General features: G+C 40.7%; 1 protein-coding gene and 1 long non-coding RNA gene across 3 annotated transcripts in view; one reads left to right on the top strand and one right to left on the bottom strand.

Annotated features, from left to right (window-relative positions):
• Window positions 1-1,613: 1,613 nt before the first annotated feature.
• The window catches only part of LOC144986806 (uncharacterized), a 31,450-nt gene continuing 13,095 nt past the window's right edge, over window positions 1,614-19,968 (top strand). The window contains exons 1-2 of the mRNA XM_078934994.1: window positions 1,614-2,105; window positions 6,509-6,664. Of these exons, the coding sequence (XP_078791120.1) occupies window positions 1,961-2,105; window positions 6,509-6,664 (301 nt within the window). The 5' untranslated portion in view covers window positions 1,614-1,960. The remainder of the gene's footprint in view (window positions 2,106-6,508; window positions 6,665-19,968) is intronic.
• LOC144988462 (uncharacterized) lies at window positions 18,252-19,500 on the bottom strand. 2 transcript variants are annotated; one of them, XR_013652395.1, is made up of 3 exons: window positions 19,259-19,500; window positions 18,476-18,567; window positions 18,252-18,348 (listed from the first exon to the last, which is right to left on the bottom strand). It is a non-coding gene; the product is annotated as an uncharacterized LOC144988462 (long non-coding RNA). The 2 variants fall into 2 exon arrangements; XR_013652398.1 differs by having other exon boundaries at window positions 18,476-18,666.

Consider the following 19,968-nt stretch of genomic DNA (forward strand, 5'->3'; position numbering starts at 1 on the left):
CTCTCTGGGCTTGAAGCCCAAAAGGAGCTGAAAGCTGCTGACTTCAGTCTGATCCCATGTTCTGGATCATCCGTGTTCCTGAAACACGCTGCTGGACCCGTGATCAGAGGAACCCAGGAACCGGAGAACTTCCCAGAACATGCAGACACATGTGGAACTGTTCTGATCATCTGTGTGTGTTGACAGTGAAGGAGAGCTTTGTCCTTCAAGAACTTCATCTTTGAAAAAACTTTATTGACTCTGACAGAGTTTCAGTTTGAATCCATGTGGTTTTCATTCTTCCATTGAAGTTGTCTCCAGAAACTAAAGATCTGCTGAATCAATGCTCCTCTGAGAACTTTGGAGCTTTTCTCTGCATCTGTTCCACACTTGAATGTGCAGAAGATCAAAGCGCCGGACGCTCTGAGCTTCAGCGTTCCAGTCAGCAGCTGCTGAACCAAAGCCAGCAGCAGGTGAGGATCTGGGCCTCAAAGCAAACGGACAGAAAGATGAATGGAAGAAGGGATGGAGTCCCAGTGTTGAAGACATCAGCTGGAGAAGCTCCGAGGCTCTTTCAGGTGGGCGTGGCAGCGCTGCTGCTTTCCAGCAAACCAAGCAAACTGCAGCATCTGTGATCTGAGAGGCTGTTGGTGAAGAAGAGCATCATCAGCATAGAACTGTGGGCCGTTTGGCTTCAGAAGAACAGCTTCATGATGTGGAAAGAATCTGTGTCCTTCAACAGGTCCAGAAGATCCCAAACATGGAAACTGGAAGCAGTTTGGATTCCGGTTTCTTCCTGAACTTAGAGGATCCAAATGCTGAAAATGGAAGCTGACAGAAAATGCAGCAGACTTTACCAATGTGCTCAGAACACTAGAACATCCACAGAAGAAGAAAACACTGTTCTAGTGGAACATCTACAACTTCTGTCCATGATTCAGAGGAACTGCAGAAAGATGACTCCTCCCACTTTGGGTTTGGTCAAATGTAGAAAAGAAAAAACAACCAAATCAAAACAATTTGGATCAATTCTGGCAGAAAATGTTCAAACTTTTCAACTCTCAGGAAAAACGCTTCAAAGAAATAAATCTATTTTAGAATCTATGAAGAACACTGACTGGAAAACAGCACCGGACTGCAGCAGCTGCAAACATCTGGACTTCCTGCTGCAGCTGCAGACCATGTGACTGTGGGAGCTGCAGCAGCTGCAAACATCTGGACTTCCTGCTGCAGCTGCAGACCTTCATGTGACTGTGGGAGCTGCAGCAGCTGAGGAGCTCAGCATCTCTGCAGACTCAGACGGAGCTCAGAGCTTCTGAGTTGTGGAAGTTTAGTGGCTGAACTTCTTGTAGGTCCTGCTTGGTTCAGGTTGTTGCTGGTGGTGCAAAGAGCTCCTGCAGACCTCTTTGCTGTTGGAAGGATCTTCTGTCTGCAGAGTCTCTGATGCTCCAGCAGGAGGCGCTGCAGTGTGGTCCTCCTCATGAGTCCTGAAGCTGCACCGTCAGCTGCAGAGCTTCAGAGCTTCTTCTTCTCAGACCACTTTCTTTTGGCTCGAATGTTTTATCATATTATTGTTATTATCATTATTATTTATTTATCTTAATTTATTTTCCCCCGCCATCGTCATCATAACATGAGCGACAGGCAACACTCCAGACCAGCTGGTGGCGCTAAAGCACCATGACGCTGTTAGCCAAACAAAGAAGAAGAACAGCACGAGGCGCTAGCAGCGTTAGCTTGTGTTGAGAGGACGGTGATGTTTTGTTGGGACGTTTGTGAGGTTTTTGGACAGAAAGGACGATACGTGGTTCGTGTGGAACTCTCAGCATTTTCCAAAGTGTCGTAAATGAGTGAAGAAGTGTTGAACGGAAAGACAACGTGGATTGCTGTGATTGTGAGACTAGCAGATGATCGATCGGAGCTGCAGTGAAGAGGACGGCGGTGTTTGTGGGAGTTGGAGCTGAAGATCGGAGCAGGAACCATGTCTTCAGAACCTCAGGAAGGTTCTGTCAGAGAACAACTTTCTGCTGCTGAAGGAACCATCGTCCAGAACGAGGAGGAGCTCTGTCGTCAGCGCAGACTGGTGGATAGCAGCTGGAACCCGCAGCTTCAACTCCACGTGGTTGGTACGTTCACTGCTGCATCCACCTGCAGACACAATAGATCCATGAACGTCTTTGCTTTTCTTCGTCTGAGCTGCTATCTGGATCCAAACTGTGCGGCTGGATCATTATTAGCTCCAATGTCGCTGCTGTTTTAGTTTCACCGCTAAACTAAGGGAGCAGTGTTGCCAGATAGTGGGACAGTTTCCAGCCCAAAAGTAATCTGAAAACCGACCCGACAGACCACAAACAAGCCCAACTTCTATGAACGAACCACCATTCGTGTTTATGTCTTTTTAAAGTCATTTGTGTTAAAGCGTTTAAAGTAACAGTCCTAACATCTTATGGTGTTTCAACCAGTGGCGGTTCTACACTAACGTACTGAGTAAGTTACTCCCCGCGCGAGTAACAGTCCCCCCAACACGCACACACACACACAATTTGACATCCTTTTATGTCCTCTATCTTCTATTTGTCCATTGTACACTTACTGTGATATTAGTGAACATCATTCCCAACAATAATCCAGTGAAAGTTTTGCGTCACCTTAAATGGAGCAACTTTAGAAAGAGTTGACAGGACCAGATGTGATTTTACTTGGAGTTTCTTCATTTCTGCTTGATTCCATTCCATGTCATGCTCAACAACCCACAAAACACTCTTGTCGGTGTTGAATCTCACTTTTAGAATCTGTCTGATTATATTTCAGACAAAACACGTTATTTCTGGTAGTTTATTATGGAATAAACAGACATGCAATCCAAATGAGTACATTTGTACATCAAATAACGATACAGGGCATGCAATAACTCTCATTTATTTCAGAGTACAGTACATGTCATTTCTATAATGGGTATCAGTGACATCGGTGATGTCTGCGCTTTATGCCGTCTTTCCAGCTCGCTGGGCGTGTGTACCGTAAACTATGATGTAAACGCGCATGCTAAAAGTCAGTGACGGCTGGCGTGACCGCACTTCCACAGATGTCGGCTCACTTGACCGCGGTTCAAACTGGATCTTAATAAATCAAACAGCAAATTCACCGCGAAGCTGCAAATAAATGTGTAAATATCTGTGAATTACATCAGTCTTTATTTTGTTCTGGACACCACTGGAAACACAAATTCATATGATGGTTTCTCAGATCGTAGCAGCATTTCCGCCTTCAATCATCGGAGCTTCGTGCCCCGCTATGTGAAGGCAGCTGACGGTCCGAAGAACAAAGCTTGTCCGCGGTGCGTCAGGAGGAGGACCGCAGAAGGCGGACATGCTGCTATGTAGTCCTGAGAAGCTGTGGAAACTCATCAGAAGTTCACAACCATCACAAAACCCTCTTCTCTGCCGCTAACACAGTCTGCTCCTGGTGCGTGTGTGTGTGTCAGTCAGCAGCCGGACACACAGAGAAAGCAGTGACGTCATCGCCCCGCCTCCCCTCTGCTAATGCTTTTTCGAAATGAATATTGCGACAAGGTGCGCGGGGTGGATGTGAAAATGCAAATGCAATCCCCTCTTTGCATTTTCGTTTTAATTATGACACAGAATAAGCGGTTTTAAGTATAAAATGAAAAAGCATTTTGAAATATTGCTTTTTCTTTTTAATTTTGAGTCAAAAAATGCAGTTACATTTTGAAAATTAAAAAGCATTTCTGTTAATCCATTTCAATTGTCAAATTGGACATTTCTAAATGAATTTTGCTACACATTTACCAGGGACCTTTTTGAAAACGAAATGTCAAATACCATTTTATTTATCATTTTAATTAAGTGAAAGGATAAGCTGTGTTGAGGAAGGAAATGAAAAAGCATTTTGGTGGATTGCTTTTTCATTTTATTTTTGAGTCAAAAAATGCAGCTTCATTTTGAAAATGAAAAAGCATTTCTGGTTTTGACTTTGCTTTTTATTTATGCTACAGAATCGCTTCCATAAGACAGGGGGCCTGAATCCAAAACACGCTTTAGGTTTCAGGCTGAACAAGATAAACATTAACTGATCACACTAAAGCTAAACCTTTAACTCTTTAAAACTGTACTTTTTGAACATAAATATGAATAAAAACAGGATCATTAATCGGGAATAACTCAAGTTAAATCTTAAACGAATAATATTTTCCTCTCCATAAAATATGTTCTGTCAAAATTATACAAATATGAACATGCTTGCAGAACAAAACAAAGCCTGTAAATATTATTAATAAGAACTAAATCAGCTCATTCAGTTTTCTTTGCTGTTTTATCATTTTTTATAGAGTTTAACTCCTGGCATCATTTTTAACAAAGTTCATTTCTTGGTGTGTGACGTCCTGTGTGTGTCTTTGTGAAACGCATCAGAGGGATTTGATTTTTTTAATAGCCTTTTATTGTGAATATGATTTTTAGGTCTTATAAAACATTCAAAGCTAAAGCTAAATCGTATATTTCATCAGTGGGATTACTCCAAAAATAAACCCGTTACTGTCAGCCAGTGTGACATGGTCAGGTTTACCGAGGGGAAAAGCATTCATCATCACCATAATTTTAATGTCTTTGTTCTCTGAAAAAGGTTCAGGTTTCAACCTGAGTAGTTTGCTGGCCGCTTTGTGAAGCTTTTCAAAATAAATGCACCTGATTTTTCAGCATCGTCTTTTATAAGTAGGCGAGAAAAACCTTTGATTGTAGCTCCTCCCACACGCCACGGGAGCATCGGTTTCTAAAGACACTTTTGGACAAACGACCAGCAGCAACTTTGATGCAGATTAAATCAAAGGCAAAGCGTTCCACAGCTTAGGACCGACGGCAGAGAACGCTCAGTCTCCTCTAGTTTTGGGCCTCGTCATGGGCTCCACAAGCTGGAGCTGACCCTCTGACCTCAGAGCACAAGCTGGTTTAAAAATCTGAGTGAGGTCAGAATGTATTTTGGAGCCAGTCCATGTAGAGCTTTAGAAACAAACTATAAAATTCTAAAATTAATACTGAAATTAGCAGGAAGCCAGAATAGGTGTACTGTGCTCATAATTTTTGGTTCCTGTTAAAAGTTGTGCAGCAGAGTTCTGAACTAACTGCAACCGGGAAAGTGCCTTGTGGGAAACCCCAGTGTAAAGTGTGTTGCAGTAGTCCAGTTGTGAAGAGATAAAAGCGTTCAGGACCTGCTCAAAAATACATATAGCAGCTGCAGCTCCTCCTCAGAGACAGGAGCTGTGCAGCTGCAGGACGGCACTTTGCAAGTTTCAGGCTCTGTGAAATAACAGATAATAATAAACTGATAGTGGCACAGATTCTTTTCTCTCCAAGCACAGCTACTACTGCGCATCCCCCTGGCATCGCATCGGGCCAGAGAAGGACTGGTCTAATGAAAAAAATGTTTTATAATTATAGATTTGTCTGCGAGCCAGATATGGCCATCAGAAGAGCCATATATGGCTTGCCAGCCATGGGTTCCCTGTTCTAATGTTTAACAACTCCTCGCCTTTACACACCAGAAGAGTCGATTGTCCTTCTGACAATGCTAAAAAAAAACGGGGAAAAAAAAAACAACAATATATTATATATTATATTATATTATGTATATCATATTTTTAATTATTTCTGATTGAAAGACATAATATATTTCAGACTTTTTTCACTTAAACCACCCCTTTCCCTGAAATCCTGGATTTCTGATAGTTATTATAACTATCAATAACTGTCAAAAAAATGAAGGGGCGAAGGACCTCTGGTAGCGTTCCTTTTTGCACTGGGGGTGCAGTAGTCTGCGGCGAGCTACTCATGGTCCTCTCCATCTTGAACAGAGGTTGACAGGGGTAGTCCCGGATGCTGGACAGCTTAGTGTAACCCAAATGAAATTCTGCGCTATCACTTTAAATGACATTCTGCGCTGTCGCTCCTTATGAAAATTCTGGACTGTCACTTTAAATTTGCCGGTTCCCTTGCACTTTCATAATACCGCAGACCTAGGGTGACGTGGACACGCCCACTAATTGTGAGGCAGCAGTAACACACTTGTATTAATTTGGTGGTGGTGCTTTAAAAGCTCTCCTCCCCTTCTTTCGGACATGAACTTGTGCTGTGCCATACATCCAAGGCATCGGGAAGAAGAACGGGGGTTGGCAGGCAATTAAGGCTCCTGCAAACTATTTTTCTTTTTCTTCAGGAACGTGTTTTAGGCTGCACGCCGTCCTCTCCCCGCAAATAGGGGTTTAAGCTGCTGCTTTGCTTTTATTGTTTTTACTGTGATTTCTGTCCGGGTCCCACCCCCACCAGGACGGAATTTTGTATTTTTTTCATTTTATTTTTTTTAACTTATACACAACGTATTATGTGAGTGACAAATCACGCACAAATCCTAATTTACGCACGCACAAAGCAATAATATGCATACACAAATCCTCATTTACGCACAAATCAAGAATTGCGCACGCACAAATCCGACTCAGTCTAATTTCTCTCCATAGGAGCAGGAACCATGTCTTCAGAACCTCAGGAAGGTTCTGTCAGAGAACAACTTTCTGCTGCTGAAGGAACCATCGTCCAGAGCGAGGAGGAGCTCTGTCGTCAGCGCAGACTGCTGGATAGCAGCTGGAACCCGCAGCTTCAACTACATGTGGTTGGTACGTACTCGTGTAACCGCTTCTCCTCTTTGCTCTGCGTTGTGTGAAATTTGTGAACCTCAGGAAGCAACGAGACACCGGAGGAACTTTCTTGGAGCTGGTTTCTTTATTCTGGTTGTGACAAAATATGGCATCAACAAGTGGTGCTGCACTCCGATAATGCTCCAAAACTAAAAATTAGGGATGGCCCGTTGACACGGCGCTTCGGCCTGGAGTGTTTCGGTGTGGGTACCGGATCGACTCGGGCTGCCAGATTGTCTCGGGGTCCGAGCAATGATGACGTTACACTATTTGATTGGCTGTCAGTTGGCACGATGACGTATACGATAGTGATTGGTCAGTTACGGTGAACTATATTAGTATTATTTTCCGTTATTCGTGAGAAACATGGATGACTATTACATCGAATGTTTTTTTTTTTTAAATAAAAAATGAAGAACAAATAAAAATTGAGCAAAAAAGTGTGCTGTTTTTTGTAATTAGTTTTTTAATGCTTTCAACAAGTTCCAAACGGAAAATATAAACTTTACAAAATCATGACTGTTAAATCCAATGAAGTTCTGTAAATCCATAGTGTGGAATTCAATTAATGCTTAGGACTGGAGGCTGATCCTTTTGATTACAGTTATTAATATGACAATGTTTTTTTTCTAAAATAAAGAAATGGAAACTCACATTTGGGAGAATTAAACCAGACCGCACACCACAAATAAATATTATTTTATACAGTCATACATTTGCTCAAATTGGAAAAATAAGTTTTTATTGCCAATGGTTCTCCCTTTAAAACATAAACAGAACATTTGTTCTGTTTATGTTTTAAAGTTTGCATTTGGTGTAACAAATAATGTTAGATATAACAAACAATTATGTCAGACACCTTTAAATTAAAAATGCCATTATTAGTTATGAGTGAGAAAAACTTTACAAAAGGAAATGTGAAATCGCTAAGTAGTTTGTCTAACTGGTGTTGCCGTAGGGTGACGTCAGCATTGGTCGAAAGAACCTGAAAAGATCTGGGAGCCCGAGGCGATTCGGTACCCACATCGGCACAATGTTTCGAAGTGTGTGTCAACTAGCGCAGATCACGTGGTTGATGACGTTTGACCAGTGGCGCCTCCATAAACTTCAACTTCACCTGTTGGTCCAGGAACAGGTGGAGGACTTTTTGCTGAGTTCTGCCTTGTTTCACTGTCCGTCATCAGATACCGTCTCATCTTTGTCTTCCTCATCACCTTCTGTCATTCATGTTGGCTCAGGACCATGCTGCTTTGTCTCATCTTCCTCTGTTGCTCTCCTATCATCTCTTTTTCTCTTTCTGCCGTACTTTTCTACTTAAAATAAGAATATTTGTCTAATTTCTCTTCATTTTCTGAAAATTGACATACATAATCAGAAAGCCTTTATTGTCATTGTTACACAAGAAACTTGTGACAACGAAATTTCCGGTGCTCTCCAGCTGCTTAAACAATAATAATAGATAATCTTCTAACTAATGACTATAGGTAACTAAAACAAAAACACACCAAAATGTTGCGTTAACACAACAACCAGTGCTTAAATAGTGCCATAAAAATGAGTGGCGCATGTGACAGGGACAACCTTGTATTATTACAAAGTAATGGTGCATCCACCACCGCTGATGATGTGGAGTATTTGCACACAATACAGATCAGGTGATCTAAAGTACAGTAAACAGATTGTTAAAAGACCCACAGAAAATATTTAACAGACATGAAAAGAAATGTTGTGATTTGGGATGTGTGTGTGCGTGCGTGCATGCATGCTGAAACCGGTGCTCGCGTGATGCAGGAGGAGAGGGGGGAAAGCGCGTGTGTCAAATCTAGAGGTCCTGGGTTCAAGGCCAGCAACTTACAATTTTTTTATTTGCTTTGCTTTTTTTTTTTCTTCATGTGATGTGTGTTTTGCTGTCAATCTCTTCTCACAGAAAACGTCACATGTTGTGTTTTACGTTGTTCTTTTTAATCATCATTAACAACATTGTTTTGTTTTACGTTTTTCATCATAATTTCCACATTATAGTTTTACAAGGAGATTAGCTGGACTCCTGACATCATTGTTTACAAAGTTCATTTCTGGTTGGTGTGTGACGTTCTGTGTGTGTCTTTGTGAAACATATCATGGATTTGCTTTTTTAAAAACCTTCATGATCGTGATGTTTCCTTTGATCTTTTGTCCATTTTCAACAACCTTGAATAGCTTATTATGAGTAAGCTTATTAACACTGACACATTTTTTAGGCACCTATAATATCAATAAATGCATCATTAGCATCTTGAAAACATCCTAATAATAATGCTTGTAAATGTGTTAACTAAATAATTTAATAAACCTTGTAGGTGCCATGAATTAAGTGTGTTCTTTCTTATGTTAAATGAATATAGATTTGTTTTTTGATTATAGGTTATTGTGTAGGTAATCAGCTGGTGGGTCACATGGTTGTGGGCGGTGACCTTAATTGACTATAACTCACCTGTGGTTTTTTCCCTGTGTAAGATGGAAGGGGGGGTGAGCTGGGTTGCCGTATTTTTTTGTTGACCGCTTTATGCGTTTCATACGCTTTATACGCTCTTGTGCTTTTCCCTTGATTTTTCTATTTTTGATCATAATATTACAAGTGGATGCAATTACCTTCATTTTCCATTATTAAAACCAGCAAAAATACAAACTTCGTTATGCTCTATGGTTTTTGAGCGCGTCATTCAAAACCCGGACCCACCCAGCGTCAGCCTCTCAGTGACTGTTTGGTTTAGTCGCTACATTTTGTCAACAAAAAAACTGGTCAATATAAACATGGATATTTTGTGATTGAGCAACGTAGCTGAGACTTGGAGTAAAAGGAGGATTCAGTTACACGGACGGACATCGGAGAAAGTGGAGGTAGGTGCTGGCTGTCACTCAAACAGTTAAGGAGGAGCTGCTATCGAAGCGAACTACAGCCAGGTAAGACCACCCGTGAACGCGCATGGAAGCTGTGCCTGTGGAAGGATGGCGGTTCAAAAGTTTGCATACTGGGAGCGATCGTCTGGCCCGTGGCTCTGAAGGAGCTGTAGTTTCTGCGCAAAACATTCCGGTGCTGAGTGACGCAATGCTGTGACGCGTGAATGCGCTCTATTGGTGAAGTTGCCGCCCCGCTGTTTTTGTTCCATATATGGAGATTATCTGGATAAAGTTTATTTTGCTTCCATGAAGACAATATCCAAAGGTGGCCAAAGAATGAAATGATTCAAGAAATCACGCTGATGCTGCATGTTTTGAAATGAACAAACACTGAATGAAATGAATGACGGAAGGTCTGATTAAAATGGAGCGTGATAAAAGACTGATTAAACCAACGGCCAAGGCGTTGGCAAATAAAATTGAAAAGCTTCAACATGAACGAAAAATAGCAGTTAATAAAATGAAATCACTTATACCAGAAATGAAAGCACTTATGAAGACAAAAGAAAATGTTTCACACGTCCAATCATGTTTCAAGAAATTAAATCAATTTTGTGTAACTGCTATTGCCTCACATGATGTTTTGATGCCTTTACTCATGGAGGATGAGCAAAATGGACAAAATGAGTGGTTTGACAGCATCATGACATACACTAATGCATTTAAAGAAGATGTTGAAAGATGGCTGAGTGGGTCTGAAGACTTGCAACAAAATGGAAGCCTCCATTTGCTTCAATCAGTTCCAGCTGTAAAAGATGAAGAAATGCTTCAACATCTAAGAGAGGAAGGTCCACAAATAAATATCCCTGCATCACTGCTCAGTACAGAAGCCATGCAAGACGACATTAAACCATATGACAGTGTGTCAAATGTGGAAAATAAAACTTCAGTTTCTGGGAGAAGGTCTGTTGTTTCTTCTACTTCATCTGCACGCCTAAAGGCAGAGGCTGACCTGGCAGCGTTAATGGCAAGACAGAAACTGCTAAAGGAAAAACATGAACTGGAGGAACAAGAGGAACATCTGAAGAGGAAGAAGGAGCAACTTAAAATGGATGAAAACATTGCAGCACATGTGGCTAAATTGAATGTGTTACGATCTCAAAGTGTCACAAGTTCAAGGAAGTCAATTAAATACTCTGATGGAATGGATTCTTACTTGGAAAAGGAAACGTCAAAACAAATGGTTCTTAATATTGATGCAAATTCCTTTATTCCACAACCATCAATAAAACAAAGAGATACTAAACAAGACCCCTTGGATCAAGGAACAAGGCATAGAAGGAAATCTCTACCTCTATATGTTGACTATGAACCCGACTATGAACCCAGACAATATTCAGAGAATCACAACAATAATGAACAGACTCAATACAGAAGCCCTTTGAATGCAGGATCAGAGTCAAGAGATGAACATAACAATGTGCTGGGACTTATGAGAAAGCAGAATGAAATAACAACTCTCTTGATTCGACAGCAATGCCTCTCATCATTACCAAAGAAAGAAATACCAATTTTTGATGGAGACCCATTGAACTATCATGCATTCATTAAAGCTTTTGAGAATGGTGTGGAGAAAAACACGGATGATTACAGTGATCGACTGTATTTTCTGGAGCAGTACACCAGGGATCACGCAAAAGAACTGGTGAAAAGCTGTCAACATATTGCTCCAGACAGGGGCTATGTTAAAGCTAAAGCTCTACTAAGGGAGCATTTTGGAAACGAACATCAAGTTGCATCTGCATATATGGAAAAAGCTCTTACATGGTTGCCAATTAAGACAGAAGACCTCAAGTCACTCCAAGATTACAATCTTTTCCTTAGAAGCTGTTCTACTGCCATGGAAGGAGTGGACTATTTGCGTGAGCTAAATATGCCTGCCAATATGCTAACCATTGTAAAGAAGTTGCCTTACAAGTTCAGAGATAAATGGAGAACTGTAGCATGTAAACTGCAAGAAAAGTACAAACGAAGAGCAACATTCAGTGACATCACAGACTTTATTGAGAAACAAGTGAAAATCTTATCTGACCCAATATTTGGAAATATACAAGATTCTAACTCAATGACAAACAAAGTCATTAACAAACCTAAACTGCAGCCTCACTTTGATATTAAAAGAACAAGTTTTGCCACTGCTGTGGCTCCTTTGGAAAGCAAAACATCACCTGCAACTACATTTAAGGAACAAACTTTGAGGACATGTCTTTGTTGTGGAGGAAGACATAAATTGGATGTGTGTCCACAGATGGAGAAGAAAACCCATAAAGAGAAGATAGGCTTCTTAAGGGAAAAAGGTGTCTGTTTTGGCTGTTTGTGTATTGGACACTTCAGCAAAGACTGCAGAAAACGGATCTCCTGTGAAAAGTGTGGTCTTCAACATGCCAATATACTTCACATTCCTCAAAGAAGAAATAACCATAGTCAAACTGAAAAGACAGAGGTGTCAGTGGACAGCACCATGGTGTCAAGTGGGTTCACCGGGGCTGGTAATGATAATGTTAAACTCCCTATTGTTCCTGTACAAGTAAAGTCCAAAAAGGGTGACAAAATCATTTGCACTTATGCTTTCTTGGATCCAGGGAGTACAGCAGTCTTTTGCACAGAAGCACTAAGTAACAAGCTAGGTCTCACAGGAAAGAAATCACGCATTCTCTTGAGGACTATGGGCCAAGAGAAAGTTGTGAGCAGTTATGTTGTTTCAGGATTGGAGGTTGCTGGTTTACAAGGTGACAACTTCTGTGAGCTGCCAAAGACTTATACACAGCAGCATATGCCTGTCCACAAAGGGAACATCCCAAAAGAAATGGATCTTCAAAGATGGACATATTTGGAACCTGTTAAGTTGCCTGAGATAGACTCAGATATTGAGCTGCTAATTGGAGCAAATGTTCCCCAGGCTTTGGAGCCATTGGAAGTCATTAACAGTGAATATGGAGGACCCTATGCTATCAGGACAAAGCTGGGATGGACCGTGAATGGACCTCTGAGAAGAGAAACTGATGGAGCAACCAACTGTGAGCACTCAGAGATATCAGTCAACAGAGTCTCGGTGGTGGAGTTGGAGGAACTTTGGCAGCAGCATGAGGACTGGACACAGAGACTGAGCCAAGAAAAGGAAACCTCCAGCAAAACACTGAATGATCTTAAAGAAATGCTAAAGGTGAAGGACAGGCTGATGGAGGAGAAGCTGGCCGAACTGAAGACGGCATACAAGGACAGTGAGGCTGAGCTTCTGAAAAAAGTGCAGGCAGCGCAGGAAAAGGAGTGTCAGGCAGTGCGGGAGGCCGGACGCAAGGAGGTGGAGAGGTGCGAGGACCTGCTGGCTATGGCACACAAGGCCATCGCTCAGAAGGATGCAGAATTGGAGAGGAGAGCTGAGGAGATCAGCAAACTGAAGAAAATAACCAAACAGGACTCAGAGAAAATTAAGAATCTCAGTCTTGATTTTCAGAGGAAAGAGGAGAACTCTTCAGATCTCCAGGAAAAATTGACCAACTACAAGAAGCAAATGCAGCAGGTCCAAAAGGGGATTTCTGCAATGAGAAAAGAGGAGAGGCTCCTGAGACAGAAGATGCCTGACATGGAGAGAACTAAGAAGCAGCTTCAGTGTGACCTCCGTACCAGGGACAGAACCATCCAACAGCTCAGACTGGACAATCTAACACAAGATGTGATAAAACACACAAGCTCTACAGTAAGGCCTGTAAAGACGGCAAAGGAGCGCATGTTGGAGGAAATGCGATTGGCTCTAGTGGAGCAGGACAACATGCAGGAGAAGATCGAAACAGTCCTGGAGGAGAAGCTTACCCACATCCAGGAACTCTGCAACGAGGTGGACAGGATGAAGAGCATGCTGCTGCACCATGACTTGACTGATGGACATGAGTGTGACATAAGGACTGATAAGGTCATCCGTATGAGAAAAAAAGAAGATTGGGACATCAATTATGGACTTTATAATGCTAGGTTTTTCAACAATTCATGTCCCCTACTAATATAAATGTGTGTAATTATTATGTGTATTAACTTAATATTTTGGGGCTGGTGTGTAGGTGCCATGAATTAAGTGTGTTCTTTCTTATGTTAAATGAATATAGATTTGTTTTTTGATTATAGGTTATTGTGTAGGTAATCAGCTGGTGGGTCACATGGTTGTGGGCGGTGACCTTAATTGACTATAACTCACCTGTGGTTTTTTCCCTGTGTAAGATGGAAGGGGGGGTGAGCTGGGTTGCCGTATTTTTTTGTTGACCGCTTTATGCGTTTTATACGCTTCATACGCTTTATACGCTCTTGTGCTTTTCCCTTGATTTTTCTATTTTTGATCATAATATTACAAGTGGATGCAATTACCTTCATTTTCCATTATTAAAACCAGCAAAAATACAAACTTCGTTATGCTCTATGGTTTTTGAGCGCGTCATTCAAAACCCGGACCCACCCAGCGTCAGCCTCTCAGTGACTGTTTGGTTTAGTCGCTACAAACCTTATTAGACTTATTGTACTAATAAATGTCTTACTTATACCCTATAAATTCATTTATAATGCTTGTTAATGTGTTAAAAAAAGCTTGTTAAGGAATCTTAATATAAAGTGTTACCAAGGATTTAAAGTCAGAGATTTTAGTGTTTGGTTCATCTCTATAATGAAACGGCTGCTTTAAATAATGTCTAATTGAAAGAAAAATTCAATTTGAGACTTTATTCACTTTTGAACAAATAAAAGTAACAGCATTGAAGCGAAGTGACACATTTAAACCGAATTAATCTCCCAAAAAAACAGAAAACCTTTTTGTTACAGTTACTTTTTTGACTTAAAAAAAAGAAAAATGAATAAAACTTCAGTGTGTTCATGTTTAGTTTTGTTACAATTAAACTTATAAACATTAATATAATGTTGGTCTTTTTTGTCTTAAATATATCAAACATGCTATTATTATATATTTGTTCAGAAATTACAGTTGCTCTGGCACAAACATAAATAAATATTCAAAAAAATTAAATTACAACTGAAAAAAGTCTTTTTTTCTAAACTTTAATTTAGGTCCGTGTTTCAAGATGGGTTGATGGGAAGGCAACATCCACACTGACCGTTTGCACATGCTACATTCTTGACCTGCATTTTCTTCCACACCAGTCTGCTGTGTGGACACAGTTAACTCTGACCTTTCCGGAGAACGTAACGGTCTCACGTGTGTGCGGTTGCTCCTAATCTGACCTTCATCAGTGTCAATAATGTACGACCTAGGTGTAGTTTCATGTTGTACTACTGTCCCTTCTTTCTTCTCTCTTGGCAGCCATACAGTTTGACGTATTTGAAGAACCATCAGAGGATGGGCCTAGTGACGCCGATCGTACTGGCGTTGCTGGTTTTCTTTGTACCGTCTCTGTTTGGTTTTGAATTGGTTCACATTTGGCCATCTTGGGAGAAGTGTCACAGGCTGTTGTGGCAGTGTTGTCTTCAGCTGTCTGCTCATCAGCAGCTGTGCAGGGGAGTAGCCGCACTCCAGTGGTGTAGCCCGGTAAGAGAGAAGTGCTTTTGTCTTCTCACCTCCTCCTTTTCACAGTCCTTTAACTGTGGCTATACTCTCTCAGCTTCTCCCTGGAGTGCTGGATGATGTGAACAAACCCGTACTCCGTAGCGAGGTCCTTGAACTTTTCACTGGCGTACTGCGGTCCATTGACCGACACCACTGTCTCTGGGATCCCATGACGACTGAATGTCTCCTTCATGGCAGCTATGACTTTCGCTGCAGATGTCACATTCAGCTTGACCACTTCGATGTACCTTGAGAAATAGTCCACCACCAGAATATAAGTGTCCTTATTCCAAAAGAACATATCCGTACCAACCCGCTGCCAGGGCCCCTCCGGTAACAGTGTGGTCAGTAGTGGTTCTCGATGTTCTGCTTTATGTTGTGAACATGTGTTACAATTTTCCACAACCTGACTGATGGGCACCGACAAACCTGGCCACCACACAGACTGACGAGCTCTAGCCCTGCATTTGACTATGCCCTGATGTCCATCATGAATTTGTTTCAGGATCTCTTTCCTCATGTTTTGTGGAATGACCAGTCTCTGTCCTCTCAGCAAAAACTCACCCGCCAGATTGAGATTGTCTTTTTCTAACCAATACTCCCTCAGCTCCCGTGGCAGCATGTGCTTTTCGAGCCAGCCTGTTTTACAGTACTGGATAACTTTCACACAAACTATGGAGTCCTATACTGTTCATAATTAAATAAATATTTAATTAAATAAATAAATATGACCTCATGTAAATACACAATCAACCAATAAATCTCTCATAAATATATAAAAAGATCAGGAAATTGTGAAAAACATGCACACTGATTTTAAATTAGCCATTATATTATTCAATATATTTCATTTTGCTTTAAAAACCTGTTCATTATTTTAAATCAACATTTTAAAATATTTAATTTATTTATGTGGAATATATTATATTTTTACATCTTTTTTCAGAACCTTGGATTTCAAAATCAATATTTTCCAAAGTAGCTTTGTTTTTTCATGAAGAGCTTTTTCAGGAGAATGTCTCTGTCTGTCAATCAAACTAGACAAGGCAGAGACACTTTTGTGATTGGCAATAGACCTTTTTCACACTTCCGCATTTTTCGACCGGAAATACGTCAATGACGTGTAAAACAACTTCCTGTTAGCATAGCGGCACATATGAATAATGGCAGAGTCGAAGAGTTGCAGTCTCTGTTGTGTTCCAGGCTGTTCGTCTTCCAACCAAAAACAGCCCGGCCTTTCATTTCATTATTTTCCTATGGATCCAAACCTGAAACCCAAATGGATATAGGCGATCCGAAGAGAGGAAGGGCATAGTTTTAATGTAAACACAGGTAGCACCGTCTGCTGCCGGCACTTACTAACTTCGCTCCGGATTGTGGTGCGGCTGCGTCGTTCGTCGCCTGAAGAGTGGTGTCGTCCGGAGTATTTTCCCTTGGAAAAACTTTACTGCTCCTTCGAGAATGGAGTCAGTATATGACAGAAACTCAAACATCAGGCTATGCAGCTATGCTGTGAAGATAGCGACATGGTGGCTAAGCTAAGGCAGTACATGGATCAGGACTACGTGACACACCCACCTGCAGGTAAGGTTGTTCATAATGTGTTTGGTTAACGTTAGTCAACCATGTGTACCGTTATTGGATAAATGCATTTCTACCTGAACAAATTAATGTTTATAATAAAAGCTGTTCATGCTCTCACCTATTTTAATTACATGTATTTAATCACTTTTGAGCATTTTGTCATTAACAAAAATAAATGCCACTGCCACTTTAACCATGCCACTGTTCTTTAGCACTGTTTAGACTACTGTTATTCTTCCTACTATTACTGTCTTTTTATCTATTTTTAAGTCGTTTATTTATTATTTTATATGCTGCTTGCACTGTGGGGTGAGAGGAAAGCAATTTCATCTGTGCTGTATGTCTTATGGATGCAGCATACTTGACAATAAAGCTGACTTTGACTTTGAAATGAAATGTATTTGTAATTAAATACTTGACATACTTTTCAAAACATGATTACAGTGTTGTGTTGAAAGGTAGCATAAATATATTAAGACTGATTTTTAATTTCTTTATCTTCACAGGTGCTCTGGATGAGGCTTTGATTACATCCATGACTTAGAAGCCAAGTTCCTTTGCTGGAGCCAGGAGACGATGTCATGGCGGACAAAGAGTTCCTCGTTCAAGACCTCATTACTGACATTGGATCTAAGATCATCATTCCACCTTTTAAGCTTTCAGCTCCATCAGCAAGGAGGAAAATGAACAAATCCAAGCCATCACCCGCCTCAGAACTATAGTGGAAAGAGTGATCAGTAGGATAAAGTCCTTTCACATCGGGGACTCTCTGTGCCGCTCACACTGATGGGCAGTGGGAATCAGATCTGGCTTAACTGCCGTGTTTTGGCAAATGATCATGGACTTTTGTTTTGAAGAGTGAATTAATGTTTGGTATGTAAATAATGTATAATGTGCAAATAGTATGGAAAAATTTAGTGTTCCCACATATTCTTAAAATCTAATTAAAAATAATTGTTATATTCGTAATATTTTTCTTTTGAAATGTGACTTCGACTTCACAAAAAAATTTGATGAACAAATAAAACAATTTTGGTCAAAATTGTGCCTCATTTAATTTTTTGGTATGCGTAACATCAACTGATTAATCACAACACAAATACCATCAAAGATTTACAATAAAAAATAACATTACAGATCAACAGTCAGACAGAAGGCTGAACTGATTGTTAAAGACAAGATAAGTGTAATTTAAGGTATGCATTCATGCATTTGCCATAATATATATCCAAGTTCTCTTTCATTCCATCTCAGAAACCCATCCAACACAGCCATGGGAGGTTGGGGCTGCACCTGGCATAATCTGCTTCCAGATGCCATCAGATATGGATCTGGCTGTGGTCCTACACAAGAGAAACAACACACAAAAGTTAGACATAAGTGCATAACTACATTTACATTTAATTCATTATATCTGCTGTAACCATAATTTGGTTAGTCATAAGATTAGAAAAAACAACTTAACTTGCTCACAAAGCAACAAAAAGTTAAATTATTCACCTGTATATGCCTTGTACAATGTGGAGCTCAGACCGTCCCTTTCAACTGTTTTGGGCTTTAGCACCACCAGCTCACTAACCGGTTCAGGATGGATTCCCTTATAAATAAAAGGCAAAAAGCAATTAGTCTGTAGTCACTACTGGGGGTGTTTTTATAATAATTTAGAGTTGTTATGGATACACATCCGTTCTAAAATCCTAATGACAATATGATCACAAACCCACCTGTGTTCTTGGTCTGTGCCATCTTTGCAAGCCACTCGTGCAGGCCGGGGGGGTGGAGCAGCCTGCAGACCCAGCTGTGAATAATGTGCGGTCTGGTACAGGATGGCAACTATGTCATTGCTGAATCCTTTAGCAGCCGCACAACTGCAGGAGAAAGCTTTCAGGTTGGCACTTTCTGCGTCCAGTGATATCTAACCACAATAAATTAAATAGGTTAAAATTAAGACATACTTATGTTGCTACATCAATGTTCAGAATGACATGAAACTATAACTTTCAGTAGGTGACCAGATTTGAGTTAGTAAAAAAGAGGAGTGAAGTGAGTTTGTGAGATATATTTCATCGAGAGTAATTGGTGTGCAGAGCTGCATACATAAAGCAAATATGATTACATTTCATCTATGTTCAATGTTATTTTATTATATAAGTATCAAAAAAGAGGACATGTCCAGGAAAAGAGGACGTATGGTCACCCTAGTTTCAGAAAAATAATACTAATAGTAAGTGAAGAAAGTGCCGCAACCGCAGCAGCAAAAAGAATGAACACGCAAACGGGCAACTTAACATTTCTTATTTACAGCTTCACCAAGTTTTTGGGTGTTATGTTAATCTCATGCCTTTTCACTTAAACATACACACAACATATTCACTGCGATGTGTTATACCTTATATTACAAATTAATAACACCATGATTTACAGTTGACGTAAACTGTCGTTTACGTCGACGTAAACAGTAAAGAGTTACCGGTGATGCGGCTATGGCTAAGCTAGCTGAAGCTTACCTTGGTAATGGTGGATAAACTCTTCGTGGACGAATTTATATCCCTTGTCCAATTTGTTTCCTTTAGTGGACGAATGCATCTTCACACTCTTCATCACATCGGCGCTGGTGAACTTCGGAACACAACTCAGGCTCTTCGAAAACACTCTAGGCTCTGCCATTCCTCCGCCAGCGAAGCACAAACCGGAACTAGGTTTACACGTTGATGACGTATTTCCGGTTTTTGCGAAAAAGGTCTATTCCTTTACTCAGACATAAGCAGCAGCACCCCGACTACATCGATCGAAGATGCTTCACCAAACGCGATGGTGCAATGCACACCCCTCAACACTAGGGGGAGTATGCACCTCAACACATCAACAGTGTTACAAGAAATTGGTCAGTTTTGGTTCTAAATTTGCGGATAAAAGTGGCTTTGGGCGAGTGTGCATAATTTAGCTGATTTTGTGGTTGGTTCGGCAATTTTCATCTTCTCATGAACGTATAGTAGTGGTCTAAGTTAGGCTGAGTGGTTGTTGGAGTTCCACTAAGCTTCTATGAACTGGAGTTTCCATGAACGCACCATGCCGCGTGTGGTAGGGGCTACAAGCTAATGTTTTTAGCCTTATAGCCACATGGATCGGTTGCTTGTGCTTATCTTAGTAACAATGCATGGATGCACAATGTACATGGCGAGTGTTAAGATGTCAGAAACGTCATCGCAGGAAAGGT

The sequence above is a fragment of the Oryzias latipes genome, chromosome 2 (genome assembly GCF_053564925.1).
Source record: "Oryzias latipes strain Hd-rR chromosome 2, Olatipes_Hd-rR_3.1".
In the NCBI taxonomy this organism is placed as follows: Eukaryota; Metazoa; Chordata; class Actinopteri; order Beloniformes; family Adrianichthyidae; genus Oryzias; species Oryzias latipes.